The sequence below is a fragment of the Phocoena sinus genome, chromosome 13, assembly GCF_008692025.1.
Source record: "Phocoena sinus isolate mPhoSin1 chromosome 13, mPhoSin1.pri, whole genome shotgun sequence".
NCBI classification, from domain to species: domain Eukaryota; kingdom Metazoa; phylum Chordata; class Mammalia; order Artiodactyla; family Phocoenidae; genus Phocoena; species Phocoena sinus.
Window position 1 is genome coordinate 83115264 of NC_045775.1, and position 18046 is coordinate 83133309.

At 41.0% G+C, this 18046-nt stretch overlaps 2 protein-coding genes across 6 annotated transcripts; both read left to right on the forward strand.

Moving 5' to 3' along the window:
* The first annotated feature begins 454 nt into the window (after positions 1-454).
* C13H2orf15 (chromosome 13 C2orf15 homolog) lies at positions 455-3981 on the forward strand. Its single transcript, XM_032652271.1, has 2 exons — positions 455-508; positions 2922-3981. Exons 1-2 carry the CDS (start codon positions 455-457, stop codon positions 3309-3311), a joined length of 444 nt encoding a protein of 147 aa, XP_032508162.1. The 3' UTR covers positions 3312-3981.
* A 4592-nt stretch (positions 3982-8573) lies between these two features.
* Positions 8574-14848, forward strand: LIPT1 (lipoyltransferase 1). Of its 5 annotated transcripts, none has more exons than XM_032653072.1 (3): positions 8579-8674; positions 11200-13455; positions 13655-14848. In XM_032653072.1, the coding sequence occupies exon 3, from the start codon at positions 13656-13658 to the stop codon at positions 14775-14777; it is 1122 nt and encodes a 373-aa protein (XP_032508963.1). In that variant the 5' UTR covers positions 8579-8674; positions 11200-13455; position 13655; the 3' UTR covers positions 14778-14848. The 5 variants fall into 5 exon arrangements, with proteins under 5 accessions (XP_032508960.1, XP_032508963.1, XP_032508962.1 ...); XM_032653071.1 differs by having other exon boundaries at positions 11200-12419; XM_032653073.1 differs by having other exon boundaries at positions 8624-8674; positions 13401-13455.
* Positions 14849-18046: the final 3198 nt, after the last annotated feature.

An 18046-nucleotide genomic window follows, 5' to 3' on the forward strand; every position in this document is an offset into this window, starting at 1 on the left:
TTGTATTGTGGTAAAATACATGTAACATAAAATGTAGCATCTTAGACATTCTTAGGTGTATAGTTCAATGTATTAAATATATTCATAATTTTGTGCTGTCATCACCACAATTTATCTCCAGGACCCTTTTCATCTTGTAAAATTGAAAGTCTATATCCCTTAAACAACACCTCCCCATGGCAACCATCATTCTACTTTCTGTATCTATGATTTTGACTTCTAGCTACCTCATGTAAGTAGAGTCATACAGTATTTGTCTTTATGAGTTATTTCACTTAGCATAATGTGTTCAAGGTTCATCACGTTGTAGCATATTGCAGAATTTCCTCCTTTTTAATGCTGAATATTTCATCATATTTGTATACAACATTTTGCTTACCTATGATCCATCGTTGGACACTTGAGTTGCTTCCACATTTTAGCTATTGTGAATAATAGCTTATGTTATTTGTACATGGGTGTACAAATATGTCTTCAAGACCCAGAAGTTGGTTTGCTGGATCGTATGGTAATTCTATTTTTAATTATTTGAGGAACTGCCACACTGTTTTCCACAGCAGCTGTACCATTGAACATTCCCACCAATAGTGCATAAAGGTTTGAATTTCGGGCTTCCCTGGTGGCGCAGTGGTTAAGAATCCGCCTGCCAATACAGGGGACACAGGTTCGACCCCTGGTCTGGGAAGATCCCACGTGCCGCAGAGCAACTAAGCCCATGCACCACAGCTCCTGAGCCTGTGCTCTAGAACCCACAAGCCACAACTACTGAAGGCTGCGTGCCTAGAGCCTGTGCTCTGCAACAAGAGAAGCCACCACAATGAGAAGCCCGTGCACCACAACGAAGAGTAGCCCCCACTCGCTGCAACTAGAGAAAGCCTGTGCGCAGCAATGAAGACCCAATGCAGCCAAAAATAATTAATTTTTTTAAAAAAAGGTTTGAATTTCTCCACATTGTCAACAACACTTGTTATTTTCTGTTTTTTTTTTTTTAAATAGTAGCTATCCTAATGGTTGTGAGGCTGTATCTAATTGGTAGCTGTGATCCGAATTTCCCTAAATATTAGTGATGGTGAGCATTTTTTCATGTAATTGTTGGCCATTCATATATCTTCTCTGGAGAAATGGCTATTCAAGTCCTTTGCCAAATTTTGAATTGGATTATTTTGTTGTTGTTGCGTTTCAGTTCTCTGTATATTCTGGGTATTAGTCCCTTATCATATATATGGTTTGCAAATATTTTCTCCTTCTGTGGGTTGCCTTTATAGTCTCGTGTCTATTAATGCACAAAATTTATATATTCTCATAAGTTCCAACTTGTCTGTTTTTTCTTTTGTTGCCTCTGCCTTTGGTGGTGTATTCAAATCATTGCAAATCCATCAGGAAGCTTTTGCCTTATGTTTTCTTTTAAGAGTTAGAGCTTTAGGTCTTACATTTAGGTCTTTGATCCATCTTGCGTTAGTTTTTGTATATGGTATTAGGTAAGGGTCCAACTTCATTCTTCTGCGTGTGGATATCCAGTTTTCCCAGCACATTTTGTTGAAAAGGCTGCCCTTTCCCCCACTGAATGGTCTGAGCAGTCATAGGTCTATTCAGATTTTCGTTTCTTATTGACTTAGTCTTGGTAGGTTTTGCATTTCTAGGAATTTGTCCATTCAGCTAGGATATCCAATTTGTTGGCATACAATTGTTCATAGCACTCTCTTATAATACTTTTTATTTCTGTAGAATCAGTAGTAATGTCCCCTTTCATTTCTGACTTAGTAATTTGAGTTTTCTCAGTCCATCGAGGTAGTTTGTCAATTTTGTTGCTCTTTTCAAAAAGTACTTTTGGTTTAATTGATTATCCTCTATTGCTTTTCTGTTCTCTACTCCATTTATCTCTGCTCTAGTCTTTATTGTTTCCTTCCTTCTGCTAGTAATGGGTTTAGTTTCTTCTTCTTTTTCTAGTTCATTAAGCTGTAAAGTTTGCTGATTTAAGATCTTTCTTGTTTTTTTAATGCAAGTATTTATAACTATAAATTCCCCCCTTAGTACTGATTTTGCTTCATCCTGTAAGTTTGATATGTTGTGTTTTTGTTTATCTTCATCTCTAAGTATTTTTTAAAATTTCCCTTGTGATTTCTTTGATCCATTGGTTGTTTAAGAGTATACTGTTTAATTTCCACAAATATGTGAATTTTCCTGTTTTACTTCTGTTGTTGATTTCTGACTTCATCCCATTGTGGTCAGAGAAGATGCTTTGTATGATATCCATACTTTGTATGATATCCATCTTTTTAAATCTACTGAGACTTAATTTGTGGCCTAACATATGGTCTATCCTGGAAAATGTCCCCTTGAGAAGAATATGTATCCTGTTGTTGGGTGGAGTGTTCTGCATGTGTTTGTTAGCTCTAGTCAGTTTATTGTGTTGTTTAAATCCTCTATTCCCTTACTTGTGTCCTGTCTGGTTGTTCTCTCCATTATCGACAGTTCAGTTTTGAAATCTCCAACTATTATTGTAGAATTGTCTATTTCTCCCTTCATTTCTGTCAGTTTTTCCTTCATTATTTTGATAGTGTATTATTACGTGTGTAAATGGTTACAGTTGTTTGGGCAGCTTTTTTTTTTTCCAGAACACCTAGCAGAGTGTTTGGCCTTCAGTAATTATTTCTTTAATCCATTAATAATAAATTAAAAGTTTTTGATAATAAGAATGATAGGCAGAACTAAGTAGAGAAGTTCTATTATTTTCTGCAAGGTGATGAAAGGTAACATCTAGTAAATTCCTTTTAATAAAAAGACTTTCGGAGAATCTGTAGAACCTGCAAACCCTTCCACAAAGAAAATGTAAACACTGAGAGGTGGAAGGCGATCTTACTTTATATTTTTGGCATCATCACCATGAAATTTCATTAAAACAAACATTGCCATGAAGTTAGTTGAAATTCCCGCTGTATTCACTTGTAACAATTTTTTCCCCAAGCAGTCAAGTTGAAGAAACGTCTCCACTACTTAAAGAGGGACCTGCAAACTATTTTTATTCAGCTGTCCCAATGGGATTTTCTCTTAGTAAATCTGCTACTCAGGTATCTGCTATGCATATGGATTCAAAAGTGGATGATCACTTAATGCAAGGGACTGAGAAAAGCAAATTGGAACCAGTGACTCAGTTATTTCAAAACACCAAGAAAATAAGATTAGAAGACACAAACCAAGAAAACTTTACAAGGAGCAAAGATATTGGCACAGGATCTCTTTCGGAGAAAGCCTTGGGTTCAGTGGTATATGTTAAAGAAAGTGATGGAATAGAAATTATAGATGTGGAATGAAGTTATTTGTGTATGTTACCAAAGAAACCAAAAATTGCTTTTGACTAAGAGGGCCTGTTGAATGAGAACTTAACCTTATTATGAAAACCTAACAAAATGAAGGAAGACGATTGCTTATTTTTCACTATTTATGAATCACTGTAGATTGCACTTTTTGATGATACATATTCAAAAAAGTTGCTTTAGAGAGAAGAAACTTCCCAAAATTCAAAGAAGATTTCTCTGGTATTACATTCTGTCCTTGTCAAAAAATCAGAGTTTTTGTGTAACAGTATTTAAATGGCACCAAAACATTTTAATTATAATGTATTTCTCTAACAAGTGATCAAAGACCCAAAACACAGTGCCCAAACAATTTGACATCAGTATTTCACATGATTTCTGGTGTACTGATTTTGTATGTTGAAATTCCAGTTAGGGATTTTGCTTTAGAATACTTTATCTTCTTGCATTTTTTCATGTCTGTTCTGTTAAAGATCACCGGCAGCTAAACTCAAAGACCAGTAAATTACGTACCTTGAGAAGCATTTCACATTTCAAATCATCCTTTTAAGACTTTTTTTCACCCATGTGGAATTCATTTCAGAGTTCACAAAATAGTTTTTTCTAAGTGTAATAATTTATCTTGCAGATGTTACCATTTTATACCACCAATATTTAATATAATAAAGCAGCCTAGTTGTTAAAAAAGATTCTTGTTTTGTATGTATCAGTTTGCCATTCTTATTAAAACATCTAGTAGTTTGAAACAGCAGTATTGTCCCAAGTAATGTAAGCTGAAGTTAAAAACCATTTGTGTCTGGACAAACAGTGACCTATAAATATTTCTATTATGTATGGTTTGAATATTTTCCTGTACTTTAATATTTACTTGTGATCTCTAATGCTCAATTGAGTAACTTCCTTAATATTCATAAAGGAAAAAGGCATATTCAAAGAGGAAAAGGCATCTTCTTTTAGGAGAAGAAATATTTTGTAAATCAGAAAAAAACCAAACAGATGTCACGTATTTGTAGAGTTAAAAAAAAAAAACATTGAATGGGATGTAAGCCACTAAGATAATGCTCTTTATCATTTATAGAATATAATTTTTTGGGAGAGAAAAAATACACAAATCATTCATTTGTTCGCCTAGCCTGGCACTGTGCTTGGTGCTCAGGATACAGTGGTGAATAAATTACCACTACCTTCATAGTGCTTACTGTCTGTCTACCAGGGAAGGTAGAACATCAGACAGTAATTATATGATACAAATTGTGATGTGCCATGAAGAAAAAGTTAAATTTCAGAGAGACAGAAGAGGAGACCTAACACATACACTTGATTTTTTTTTTTTTTTTTTATGGTACGTGGGCCTCTCACTGTTGTGGCCTCTCCCGTTGCGGGGCGCAGGCTCCGGACGCGCAGGCTCAGCGGCCATGGCTCACGGGCCCAGCCATGGCATGTGGGATCTTTCCGGACCGGGGCACGAACCCGTGTCCCCTGCATCGGCAGGCAAACTCTCAACCACTGCACCACCAGGGAAGCCCTACACTTGATTTTTAATTGTGGGAACTAGGAAGGCTTCTCTGAGGACGTGACATGTATAGCTTTTGCAGGGACATGGTTGTCCAAGTGAGGTGATGGTGATGGTCGAGGTATATCGAGAAGGGGACAGAGTCCAGGTGAAGTTTGGCAGGGCAGACTGATGGTCTTAAAGTGGGAAATGAGGAAAATGAAAGGATTTCTAGTAAAAAAACAAAAACAAAAAAGCTAGATGCATGGAGGTTCCCTGGGGGAAAGAGCTTGGGAGCATGGGTTTTGGGCATACCTGTTTCTAAGGCAGACAGTCCTATGTATGGAATGAAAAAATACAAATTGTGAAGTTGTATACAGAATGGCATCTAAAGCTATGGGAACAAAAGAGGTTGCTTATGGTGGATGTATAGTGTGAGATAAAGCAACTACAACACTTAGGGGCTGGGCAGCGCAGGGGGAGCTGGCTAAGGGGACTGAAGAGTTGGCAGAGTTGGTGGAAAACCAAGACAGGATAATGTCAAGATTGCCCACAAAAGTCTTTAAGGTGGAGGCAGTCAACTGAAATGGTAGATGAGGACTTGAAAGGTCCACTGGATCTAGCAACATGAATGGCACTAGTGACCTTAGCAAAACCACTTTTTTCTTTAATAGAGACTTGGCTCAAATATTTACAGACTGGTTTTCCACCTCCATGAATGTCCAACAGGACATTTGATAGTGTGTTGGACGCTGAATTTGGGATGTCCTTCATTGTATGTGATGCCCCAGGCATTGCAGGATGTCAAATGTTCTAGCACAATCCAGTTATTGAGATGATAACAAATGCAAGCATTAATTACTCTGATTGAGAACTGTTGCTGCTAAGACATCAGAGAATTGGAATCCCAAAATCCAAACGAAGCCATAGTTTTAGCAGCACACCTGGGAATGGAAATCCACAAATACTTCCTGGAAGGGGTAGAATGGAATAAGTTTAATCAGAACAACAGCCTCACTTAGGTGTTTATTTGTTTTATGGAAGAATTCTACGAGCAGAATCCTAAAGTGAACATTTTTCAGAGTTCTGCCATTGTTTCTGATAAGAAACTTTCCATATAAAAATAATATAGTTCAGGAGAAATAAGGATGTTAGGAGACCTTAGATTCAACATACCTATAAGACCTATAACGCATGCATTGGTATTGCATCTAATGGTGTTGTCATTGATGCCAGTAATAATAGTTATCATTTACTGAGCTGTTGTGTAACTGGCTTAGTTGAGATTCCCTAGAAGCTGCTTGAGACAAGGACCCAGATGCACATGATTTTTGAGAGTGTGCTCTTTAAGGTAAGCCTGTAAGGGAGTCAGGGAAGCAGGAGGAATCAACGAAGAATGAGCACTCAGATAAATTCGTGGCCTGACTCACAGGGTGCTCTGGAGGGATCATACTGCGACGTTGTCCCACTGTCCCACTTTGAGGCAAGGGGTGGGACTATTGCAGCGCTAGGCCAGTCAGGCATCGGTTGCCACCTCCAAGCCAAAGTGGGGAGGCTGGTGGGCAGGGATGCAGGGTGAATCACTCTGGTGTGCCTGTGCCTGCAAGCTCCTTCATTCACACCAGCTGGAGAATGGATGCTGAATTAAGGGTAAAGGGGACCTGGGTGGGGTGCTCACAGTCTTTATTACAATGCCAGACACCTAACATATATTATTTTCCTTTTATTTTGAAACAATCTCAAATTGTTTCAAAGTTGTTTCAAAGTTGCAAGCATGGTACAAAGGCCTTTCCCTCTCCTCCCAACCATTTGAGAGTAAGTAGCTGACCTAATTCTCCATCATCCCTGAATAGTTTTTTAATGATTTAAAGAATTTTATTATTTTTAAAATAAATTTTTAAAATTGATATATAATTGACATATGCCATTATATTAGTTCCAGGTGCGCAACATGATTTCGTATAGATTGCAAAGTGATCACTGTAAGAAGTTAACATCTATCAACACATAGTTATTTTTTTTTCCCTGTGATGAGAACTTTTAAGATATATTCACTTAGCAACTTTCGAGTACACAGTACGGTATTTTTATAGTCACCATGCTGTACATTTACATCTCCAGGACTTACTTATCTTATAACTGGAAGTTTGTGCATTTTGATCATCTTCACCCATTTTGCTCACCCTGCAAAAAGCACTTTTGATGGAACAACAGAACAGAATCCATGTTGGAGTAGGTTAAAAAACAAATGGGAAGTGAGGAAGTGGATACTGGATATGTAGCAACTCCACAAAGAAGCTCAACTCTGAAGGGGAGTAGACAGCATGAGAGATGGAAGATGAGATGGAGGTCGTGTTTGAGTGTCAGCAGAAGGATCCAGTGGAGAAGCTGAAGAAGTAGGAGAGGGGTTAAGATAACCACAGGGTGGAAGTCTAGGAGCAGGGAGGATGGATCCATTCTTGAAAAAACACTTCGGTAGGAAATTAGGGGGGGAAAAATTGTACCACCTCAGATTCCAGAGAAATGGAATTTAGAAAGATGTACTATAAGCAAGGGGCAAGAGAATTGCGTGGCTCTTTTTAATGATAACTTGGAAAACTCCTGGGACTAACTGCACAGAATCCATTCCCACCTGCATAATCCAAGAAAGACTAATTAGAGTAACTTCAAGAGGGTAATAGTAAATAAATAAGGAGCCACTGTGTCTTTATTGTAGCTTTATATGGAGCCCTGGTCATTGTATCGGCATCACCAAATTGTGAACACTGGATGCTTCTTACTCCAAGATGCAAGTCTTGATGGTTTCTATTCTAAGCCAAAGGAGAGCTTGATTTCTGTGGAAGCCTGAAACAGATGACCACAAATTATTTGGGCTCCTCTCATCAAGAGGTGGGGTCCATTTCTCCACCCCTTGACTCCGGGCTGCCTTTGCTGGTGCTTTGGTCAACAGAATGTGGCCAAAGTGCTCCTTCCAAGGCTAGCCCTGAACGGAGGTGCCCCATCAGCCAGCCAGCACCGGCCGCCAAAGGCGTGAATAAGGCCGTCCTGGACGTCCCCGCTCACCCAACCTGTGCTGAATGAAGAAAGCCACGTGAGCAAGCCTTGACCCTATAAATGTTAGAATAAATCGTTGTGTTAAGCCACTGGCGTTTGAGGCAGTTTGTTACGCAGCTAGAGTTACCTGGAACTTTGCCTGACGGGGGAATTTCCCATCTGGCTAAGCCACAAGGATTTTCTTGCCAGCTGCATCGAGGGACACCCCAAGTGGTAACGTTCATTGCCCTCAGTGTGTTTGTTCTCCGACCCACTCTTTCCTACCTGTTACCGTCTCTGTACTGGGAATACCAGCGTTTATTCCTTTAAATGCCATTTATCTTTTAAAACCGATTTTAGTTTCGTCCCCTTCTAAGTGGAGTTGCCTGCCCTTTAGACTATGAGACGTGCAAAGCCCCGCGCAATGCCTAGATGTTCAGTAAAGAACATCCGACCCGACTGCTCTGGGTACGAGGCGGGCTCCCATCCAGACTGACTCAACCCCGCTCCTACCTGTTCCCCGCTAACGCTCTGGGCTGTCACGCGGGGAACCTCCATCTGCCCTGGGGCTCTAGGACTTTCGATATTATTGATACTATTATTCGAACGTGGGCAGGGTCCCTGCCTCTCCTCTGACTCGGCGCCAGCTCGGCGGGTCGTAAAGACCTTCCGGAACCCCCCGGCCCCGCCCCCACGCAGCGCTTCCGGTTCCCCGCCCCCCGCGGGCCGGGGCGATGGGCGGGGCGGCTGCGTGCGCAGCAGGACGGGACTCCGGGTCGCACGCGTCCTTCCCCCACGGGCCCGCGCGCTGCTTGGCCGTGACCGGAAGCCTCAGGTGCGTGAAACCGGAGGCGTGGCAAGGCGGGGCGGGGCAGGGCAGGCAGCGTGGGCCCCCGAGGAGAGGCAGCTGGCGGGGACGTGAGACCCTGGGGCGGTGCGCACGGCTGGCGCTGCAGGCCCTGAAGTGTCGGGTCAGAGCTTGGGAAGACGTAGCTCCACGGTTAGGAACGGATTATCCGCAACACGGGAGGGTCAAAAATTTAGACATGTTGGGTGCCAGCCCTGTGCGCGCCCACCGAGAACCAAAAAGGCGAAATCAAACAGGCACACGGCTGTCCTGAGACTGGTTAAGTTCTGTACTAAGACAGGTGGCAAGATGGCAAGATAAAACTGGGGAGGATTTTTTGAAGGAGCTGGGCCTGCCTAGGAGAGTAGGTGGGATCTTGTTATTTTTTGCTTTCTGTTCGATGATGGAGAAGCAGGTTTGGTAAATTCAAAGTGGTGGTCCCTCCCAGAACATGGAAATATGATTGTCCTCTGATTAAAAAACGATAAAAAATTAATAATTAAAAGGTAAGAGTAGAGATATGCAAAGTTAAAGAGACAAAATTTTATCAGGCTTTCAGAACTTGACAGTATCCTGACAACTAAAAAAAGACTACATCACGCAGCTGGCGGTCTAATCAGTTTTTGAAGCATGGAGTAAAAGAGAAGTCCCCCTGACCGGATGAATCCAGGCCTCCTCTGGGAGAGACAGGGTGTCCTGGCGTTAACAGTGGGATCTCTCCAGAGCCCAGGAGCTGAGAGGCGCTTTCCTCAAGGCTCATTCCACCAGACATTGAAGTCGTATAACTCCATCCTTTTGTCCGGATTCAGTATTCACCAAGCAAACTTATGATGAGAGAGTAGTTGGACAGGCCGATCTGAATATCCGGTTGATAGCCTATAGTTCTCTTTGTAAATTAATAAATTGGCATTCAGGTTTTCTCAGACATCCCTGGGTTCCCACTTTTTCTCACTCTTTGTGTGATTCTTTCTTGTCCTACAAGGCTCAGTAGGAAATGTTACATCCTCACAGGGTCCTATTTGTTTGTGTGTTCAAGTGCCTAGAACAGTTTCTGGCACATAGTAGGCGCTCAGCCTAACTCCCTCGACTTTCAGTCTGCTTTTCTTTTTTTTTTAAATTGGAGTATAGTTGCTTTACAATGTTGTGTTAGTCTGTGCTGTACAGAAAAGTGAATCAGCTATACGTATACATACATCCCCTCTTTTTTGGATTTCCTTCCCATTTAGGTCACCACAGAGCATTGAGTAGAGTTCCCTGTGCTATACAGTTGGTTCTCATTAGTTATCTGTTTTATACATAGTAGTGTATATATGTCAGTCCCAATCTATCCCACCCCCCTCTTTCCCCCTTGGTGTCCATACGTTTGTTCTCTACATCTCTGTTGCTATTTCTGCTTTGCACATAAGGTCATCTGTACCATTTTTCTAGATTCCACATATATACGTTAATATACGATATTTGTTTTTCTGACTTAGTCTGCTTTTTTGGTCACTTTTTTGATGAAGCCTAGCCTGACAACCCTATGTGAAATTGCAGCCTGGGGACTTCCCTGGCAGTTCAGTGGTTAAGGCTTGGTGCTTCCACTGCAGGGGGCATGGGTTCGATCCCTTGTAGGGGAACAAAGATCCCGCATGCCTCGTGGCCAAAATAAATGAATGAATAAATAAATACATAATAAATTAAATTAAATAGCAGCCCAGTTCCTCTCACTTACACGTTTCCTATGTTCCCTTTCCTTTTTCATATGGTCCTCGTCACCTTCCTTGATTTGGTTCACTGATGAATCCCAAGTGCCAAGAACAATGCCTGTTGCGTAGTAGATGCAAGATCTCTTGAATTAATATCTTTACTGTGTTTCACTCACACCGTATCCACAATGCCTGGATGAATACAGATATTTTGAGCACTATTAATACATTAGTTGGATCAATTCTGGAGCCCTTAGTTACCATCTCTTCAGCTCTGTGCCATTGGCTGCTGGTAGCCAAAGACTCTTAAGTTCAATGCAGTCAAAACAGACCAGTTATCTTCATCCCGTATCTCCTCTTCCTATGAAATCTGTCCTAGGAAATGTCACCTCTTTCCACCCATTTCCCAGGCCAGAAGTCAGGGTATGCATAAAATTAATAAAAGAGCTAACATCCTGTGTACTTTCTATGTGCCAGGCACTCTTATAAGCACTTTACATGTATTAGGTCATTTAATCCTGATATGAGTCCTATCGTTACCCACATATTACAGATAAGGGATCTGCGGCACAGAAAAGTCAACTAATCTGCCTTAGCTGGGAAGAGACAGAGTTGGGATTTGAATGCTGGCTTGTAATCATACCATAAAGGACCCTTGACTTCTTTCTCTCACCCTCACTGAACCAATTACCAGATATCAAGATTCTCCCTGCTTAAATCTCTAGGCGATGTCTCTGAAGTGTAAATCTGTAAAACTCTTCAGCACCTCCTCATCATCCTTAGGGTGAAGTTCAAGTATTTAACATGGATTTTTTTTTTATTTAGGCCCGAGGCTTGTGGGATCTTAGTTCCCGGACCAGGGATCAAACCCGTGCCCCCTGCAGTGAAAGCACAGAGTCCTAACCACTGGACCACCAGGGAAGTCCCTGACTGGATTTTAAGTCTCTTCATAATCTGATCTCTACTTCTAACTCCATATCTCTTGCAGCTCCCCATTCCTGCACTCTTAAATACCAGCCAATTGAATTAAATTCTTCGAATTCTTTGAATGGGTCTTCTTCTCCTCCAAGCTACTGTCCTTTGTTGGAATACTTTTCCTTACCCCTTCTATGTCTCAACTTCAATGTCACTTCCAATGATGAGAGGGTTAAATGGCCTTCTGATGTACTTACCCTGTCATAGCACTTATGACACCGTATTTTTTTGTGTGTGTGTGGTACGTGGGCCTCTCACTGTTGTGGCCTCTCCCGTTGCAGAGCACTGGCTCCGGACGCACAGGCTCAGCAGCCATGGCTCATGGGCCCAGCCGCTCCGTGGCATGTGGGATCTTCCCGGACCGGGGCACGAACCCATGTCCCCTGCATCGGCAGGCGGACTCCCAACCACTGCGCCACCAGGGAAGCCCTGACACTGTATTTTAATTATCACCTTCCTTGCTTTTTAGTGTCTCCCACTAGATAGTGAGTTCCTTGAAGGCAAGGACCAGTCTGTGACCTTAATGTCCTCATGTCCATCCCTTCTCAGTGTCTGCTACCCTCGTTCAGGCCCTCATTATCTCTAACTGGGACAACTGCATGGGTCGGTTAAACCGTCTCCCTGCCCCTAGTCTATCTGTTTTTAATCCATGCTCAACACTGCCAGCAGAAGCAGTTTTGTATAATGGCTGACTTAACACTTTCCTACTTAAAACACCTCACTAGATCCAGCTGCTTTTAGAAAAAAGGCCAAATGCTTTAGAATTACATGAATTTGTCTCCTCCCCTTCTTTATTCTACCTCGTGCCTAGTAGGTACTCCATAAACATTTGTTCAGTGAAGGAGGGACTGATATCAAATTTGGTCAAACAGAACCAGGAACAAAGAGTTTAACCAAAGAAACGGCATCTGGCTGCAGAGGCTTCCTAGGACAGCACAGCCAAAGGTTTCAGTGGAGCTGGAAGACTGGCAGTGGAACTCCTTTGAGGAGGGAGTCCCCAAGACATGCCTTACTGTTGGAGGACTCTCTGTCTTTGCATTTGCCTGGAACATGCTACTCCCATCAACGTGGTAAAAACCATCAGATTTCGAGACTCAGTTCAAGTATCCCTTCCTCTGTTACACCTCTCCTGACCTTTCTAGATAGAAAGAGTGTAAATTGGTTCAGCTTTTCTGTAGCATAACTTATCAAGATATATCAAGAGTGATGAAAATACGAAGACTTGTTACCCTAGGAATTGTGCACCTAGGATGTAACTACAAAAGAATGGGGCCTAGTTCTGGGCTTTAATAACCCAGTCCTTCCCAGGTCTTTAACCTAAAGGAAAATTATGACCATTCTAAGAAACGAAATCGGAATAGAATGGTTTCTTTACAACCATAACTAGTCAAAATACTTCATTATTACAGCTAGTATTTTCAGCCTTTTCATCAGCACTGCTAACACAAATAATGTGTAAAGTGCCAAAACATAATAAAATTGTTCCTAGCCTTTCTGTTTAACCTTGCTACTCTGACCACCTCTCCCCTGACTTCAGGGGGTCCATCCTAATTTAATATTGATCTAAATAAAACAGGCTGCCAGTAAACATGTATCTCAAAATTAAATAGGAATTATTTTTAAAGTACTACAAGGACATAATTAAAGCTTTCCAGACAGATGTTCATGAGTACATTGTTGATAACAGAAAAACTAGAGACAGTATAAACTTACAAACTAAGAGATTGGTTGAGTAAACGGTGGTGTATCTTGACAATGGAATGTAACACAACATTAAAACTGATGTAAAAATAGGTTTAACATTGAATGAAATAAGAGTATCGTTCCACTTTTGGTGGGGAAAAGTGTGTGTGTGTATTTTACACATGTACATAAAAAAATGGGTACACACTAAAGTGTTAATTGGGATTATCTCCGGGTGGTCATGTTATGGTTTCTTTTATTTTGCTCTTTTTGCTTGTCTGTATTTTCTCATTTTTCTCAAATAATGTGTATTACCTGTGAATTCAAAATAATTTGTCTTTGAGATATATTACATAATGTATTTTCAGCTTTATTATTGGAAAAATCTGTGCCCTTATTCCATTTCAACTAAAACAATTTGAGGTTTGTATCATTTATTTCCTTTGAGTACTCTGTTGTACAATTTTTGCTAAAGACTAATGATAAGGCTAAAAGGCAAGAAAAGCAACCAGACGGGATACTTAAATAAGTTTGGATTAAATAACCAAGAACTGATAGCTACAAACTAGAATTTAATTTTCTTTTTCTCCATCATTAATTTGTTTGTCTTCCATTTTAAAAGCATGCTGATCCCATTTTCAATGAAGAATTGCTTCCAGTTGCTTTGTAACCTCAAGGTCCCAGCAGCTGGTTTTAAAGACACAGTTAAAAGTGGGCTCATTTTACAGTCAGTTTCCAATGATGTTTACCAAAACCTGGCTGTAGAAGACTGGATCCATGACCATATGAATCTAGAAGCCAAGCCGGTTCTTTTCTTTTGGAGGAATTCTCCCTCTGTTGTAATTGGTCGGCATCAGAACCCTTGGCAGGAATGTAACCTGAATCTGATGAGAGAAGAAGGTATAAAACTAGCTCGGAGGAGAAGTGGAGGAGGAACAGTCTACCATGATATGGGTAACATCAACTTGACTTTTTTTACAACCAAAAAAAAGTACAATAGGATGGAAAATCTAAAATTAGTTGTTAAAGCTCTGAAGGCTGTCCAGCCGCAGCTGGATGTGCGGGCTACCGAAAGGTTTGACCTTTTACTTGATGGACAGTTTAAAATCTCAGGAACAGCTTCCAAGATTGGCCAGACCGCTGCTTATCACCACTGCACTTTGCTATGCAGTACCGATGGGACCTTCTTGTCATCTTTGTTGAAGAGCCCTTATCAAGGGGTCAGGAGTACTGCCACTGCGAGCACACCTGCCTTAGTAAAAAATCTTATGGAAAAAGATCCCACCCTGACCTGCGAAGTAGTGATAAATGCTATTGCCACAGAGTATGCTACATCTCATCAAATCGATAATCACATTCACCTAATAAACCCAACAGACGAGACGCTGTTTCCTGGAATAAACAGCATAGCCAAAGAACTACAGACCTGGGAGTGGATATATGGCAAAACTCCAAAGTTCAGTGTAAACACTTCCTTCAATGTGTTATATGAACATTCACACTTGGAAATTAAAGTATTCATAGACATAAAGAATGGAAAAATTGAAATCTGTAATATTGAAGCACCTGACCATTGGCTGCCGCTGGAAATACGTGACAAGTTAAATTCAGGTTTTATTGGTAGTAAATTTTGCCCAATTGAAACGACTATGCTTACAAGTATATTACATAGAACATGTCCAGAAGATGATGAACTACACAGTAAATGGAATATGCTCTGTGAAAAAATTAAGGGAATAATGTGATTCCAAGTAAATTTCTTAATATTGACAGTTTCAATGACAGAATTAAAAATGTTTACAGTACATTGTCTGTCTCTTAAAATAAAAAAGATCTAGTCTCCTTCAGTAACTTCTCCCTATTTGAAATTGTCTATCACCTATCCTAGTCCATATTTTCCATTGATGTCTAAGATTCTCTCTCTCTTTATTGATTTTAATACCTGGCTGCATTTGTATTTCACCTCCTTCCTCTGTTACCATCTTGGGGTTGTATACCATGTGGGACACTCTGACCTCAGAGTTCGTTCTCTTTCTTACCTCTAGGGAATATAACCCCAGCTTCTTGCCACCTCTGATACCTTAACGCTAAAATTCTCCCGTTTCATTGTTTCCTTATCCTTCCGTCCTCTCCCATTAAATCAAGCTTATTGCACTTTTCTAAGCCAATAACTTTTCCTCAGTCTCTTGCTTCAATTCCATTTCTTACCAGCATTCTCATTTGTTTCTCTTGACCTATCATAGCCACCCTTTTTTTTTTTCCAACAATTGATTTCCACTCTTATACCCAGATGGCAGGCAATGCTAGAAGAAAATTCACATAGTTTTCAACTTGTATTTCTTTGTTGGTACCAGATTCGACTCACCCGTTGACTCCCCCTCATTCTTCAGAGGCCTTATTCGTAAATGTTCCCACTCTTCCTAAGCTCAGAATTCCATTACTCTTAATCTGGTCACAAACCTTGATTTATAATTTGAGAGTGGAGGCTTTCAGAAATGAGCTCCTTCAGCGCCCCCGTGTTCTCTACTTCAACTTTTCTTATTTCATTCAATCTCAAAGAATTGGCTCGAGAATTGGCTGGTGGCTTCTTCCTCTCCAGCCTGTCTGTGCTTTGTATTGTACTATCAGTTATTTATCTCCTTTATCTTGCCTAAGTCTCTCTCGACTTTTACTGGATCTTTAGCCTTAGTGAATAGACACGCTCATGTCTCCCCTTTCCCGAAGACTCCTGCTCAAGGCTTTACTCTGGTTACCTCCATCACTTCATTGTCAGACTTCTTCAAAGGGTACCACCACTGCCAACCATTTCCTGTCTCTACAGTTCACTCACATACTCCTCTTATTTCTACAGTAGTTCCTGCATGTTTATGGAGTGCCTACTCTGTGCCAGGTACTTGGCTAGTTGTTGGATGTTCATGGTGAGTGAAAGCGACATGCTCACTGAGCTTAAGAACTGACAGTTTAGAGCAGTGGTTTCAAACTTTTTAAAAACTGGAGTAAAAGATGTATTTTATATTGGCACCAGCACACACATAATGTTGCCTATACCTAACAAGTTTCACAATACGATGCTTATCCTTTACTACTTACTTATATTTTATATTCAATTTTCTTTTAAAAATTGACTTTATGACCCATTGATAGGTCAAGACTTGAGTTTTTTAAAACTAGGGAAAGAAATCAGTAAATGCTTACAAAATGAGAAAAGTCCAGGCAGTTAGACAATACGGGCTCCCTAGCTAGAGCGATCAGGGACCTGACATTGAAGCTGAGCCCTGAGGAATGAGAAGTGGAGCAGGGAGGAGAGTAATCCGGATTCACAGGGTTATCTATTGCTACATAACAAACCACTCCAAAACTTGGTAGCTTAAAACAACAACAGTCATTTATTTAGTCCAAGATCAAGGTGACAGCAGGTTTGGTTTCTTCTTTTTTTTTTTACATCTTTATTGGAGTATAATTGCTTTACAATGGTGTGTTAGTTTCTGCTTTATAACAAAGTGAATCAGTTATACACGTACATATGTTCCCATATCTCTTCCCTCTTGCGTCTCCCTCCCTCCCACCCTCCTCATCCCACCCCTCCAGGCGGTCACAAAGCACCGAGCTGATCTCCCTGTGCTATGTGGCTGCTTCCCACTAGCTATCTACCTTACGTTTGGTAGTGTATATATGTCCATGCCACTCTCTCACTTTGTCACAGCTTACCCTTCCCTCTCACCATATCCTCAAGTCCATTCTCAAGTAGGTTTGTGTCTTTACTCCTGTCTTACCCCTAGGTTCTTGCAGCTCTATTTACAATAGCCCGGAGATGGAAACAACCTAAGTGTCCATCATCAGATGAATGGATAAAGAAGATGTGGTACATATATACAATGGAATATTACTCAGCCATAAAAGAAACGAAATTGAGCTATTTGTAATGAGGTGGATAGACCTAGAGTCTGTCATACAGAGTGAAGTAAGTCAGAAAGAGAAAGATAAATACCGTATGCTAACACATATATATGGAATTTAAGAAAAAAAAAGTCGTCTTTTTTTTAAAAATTATTTTTTAATTTGGCCACACCTGGCAGCTTGTGGGATCCTAGCTCCCTGACCAGGAATTGAACCCGGGCCCCAACAGTGAAAGCACCAAGTCCTAACCACTGGACCGATAGGGAATTCCCAGGTTTGATTTCTTCTGAGGCCTGTCTCCTTGGCTTACAGGTGGCACCTTCTTGCTATGCCCTCACATAGTCTTTCCTCTGTGTGCGTACCTGTGTCCAGATGTCCATTTCTTATAAGGACACCAGTCATATTGCATTAGGGCCACCCTAAAGACATCATTTTAACTTATTTCTTTGAAGACCTTATTTCCAAATATGGTTACATTCTGAGGTACCAGGGGCTGGGATTTCAACGTGTGAATTTCTTGGGGGGTAGGGGGGGCTGCGGTTTGCACAATTCAACCCCTAACAGGGGTTTCAGGACTCAGAGACCTTCAGACATCTTCGCCTGAAACAACGTAACCCAGTGTTTGGCTATCACATTAATTTCAGTCCTCTTAGGAGATCTTCTCCTTTCATGTATCTCAGTGGATCCAGATCCCATCCTTGTTTCTGAGGGGTTGTGGGGAGCGGAGGTGGACACACAGGGTTTTGCTGCAGCTGGTTATCTCAAAATGGGAGCAGGGTAAGGGAAGGGGATTTTTCAAGTTGCCTCTGGGACAAACACAGGTGCCAGGCTAAATGTTCTTCATTTGAGGCAGGTTTCATGGGCAGGCCCCATTGTTCTTTTGCAATATTAAATACCAAGTAAACACAATTTTGAAGGGGTTGTTCATGGGCCCGTTTTTAAGCACTACATGTGTCACAACAACTGAAAATTATTTTCTAAGAAAGGTATAAAAATCCTGACATGATGTGCTTGGTGCACTAAAGCAGCCATGATTTTCTGATACCCTTTGTTTCTCGAGAGAGGATGACATCAGGTGAAGGCTGTTAAGGGCTTCAGGTTCTAAAAGGGAAATCTG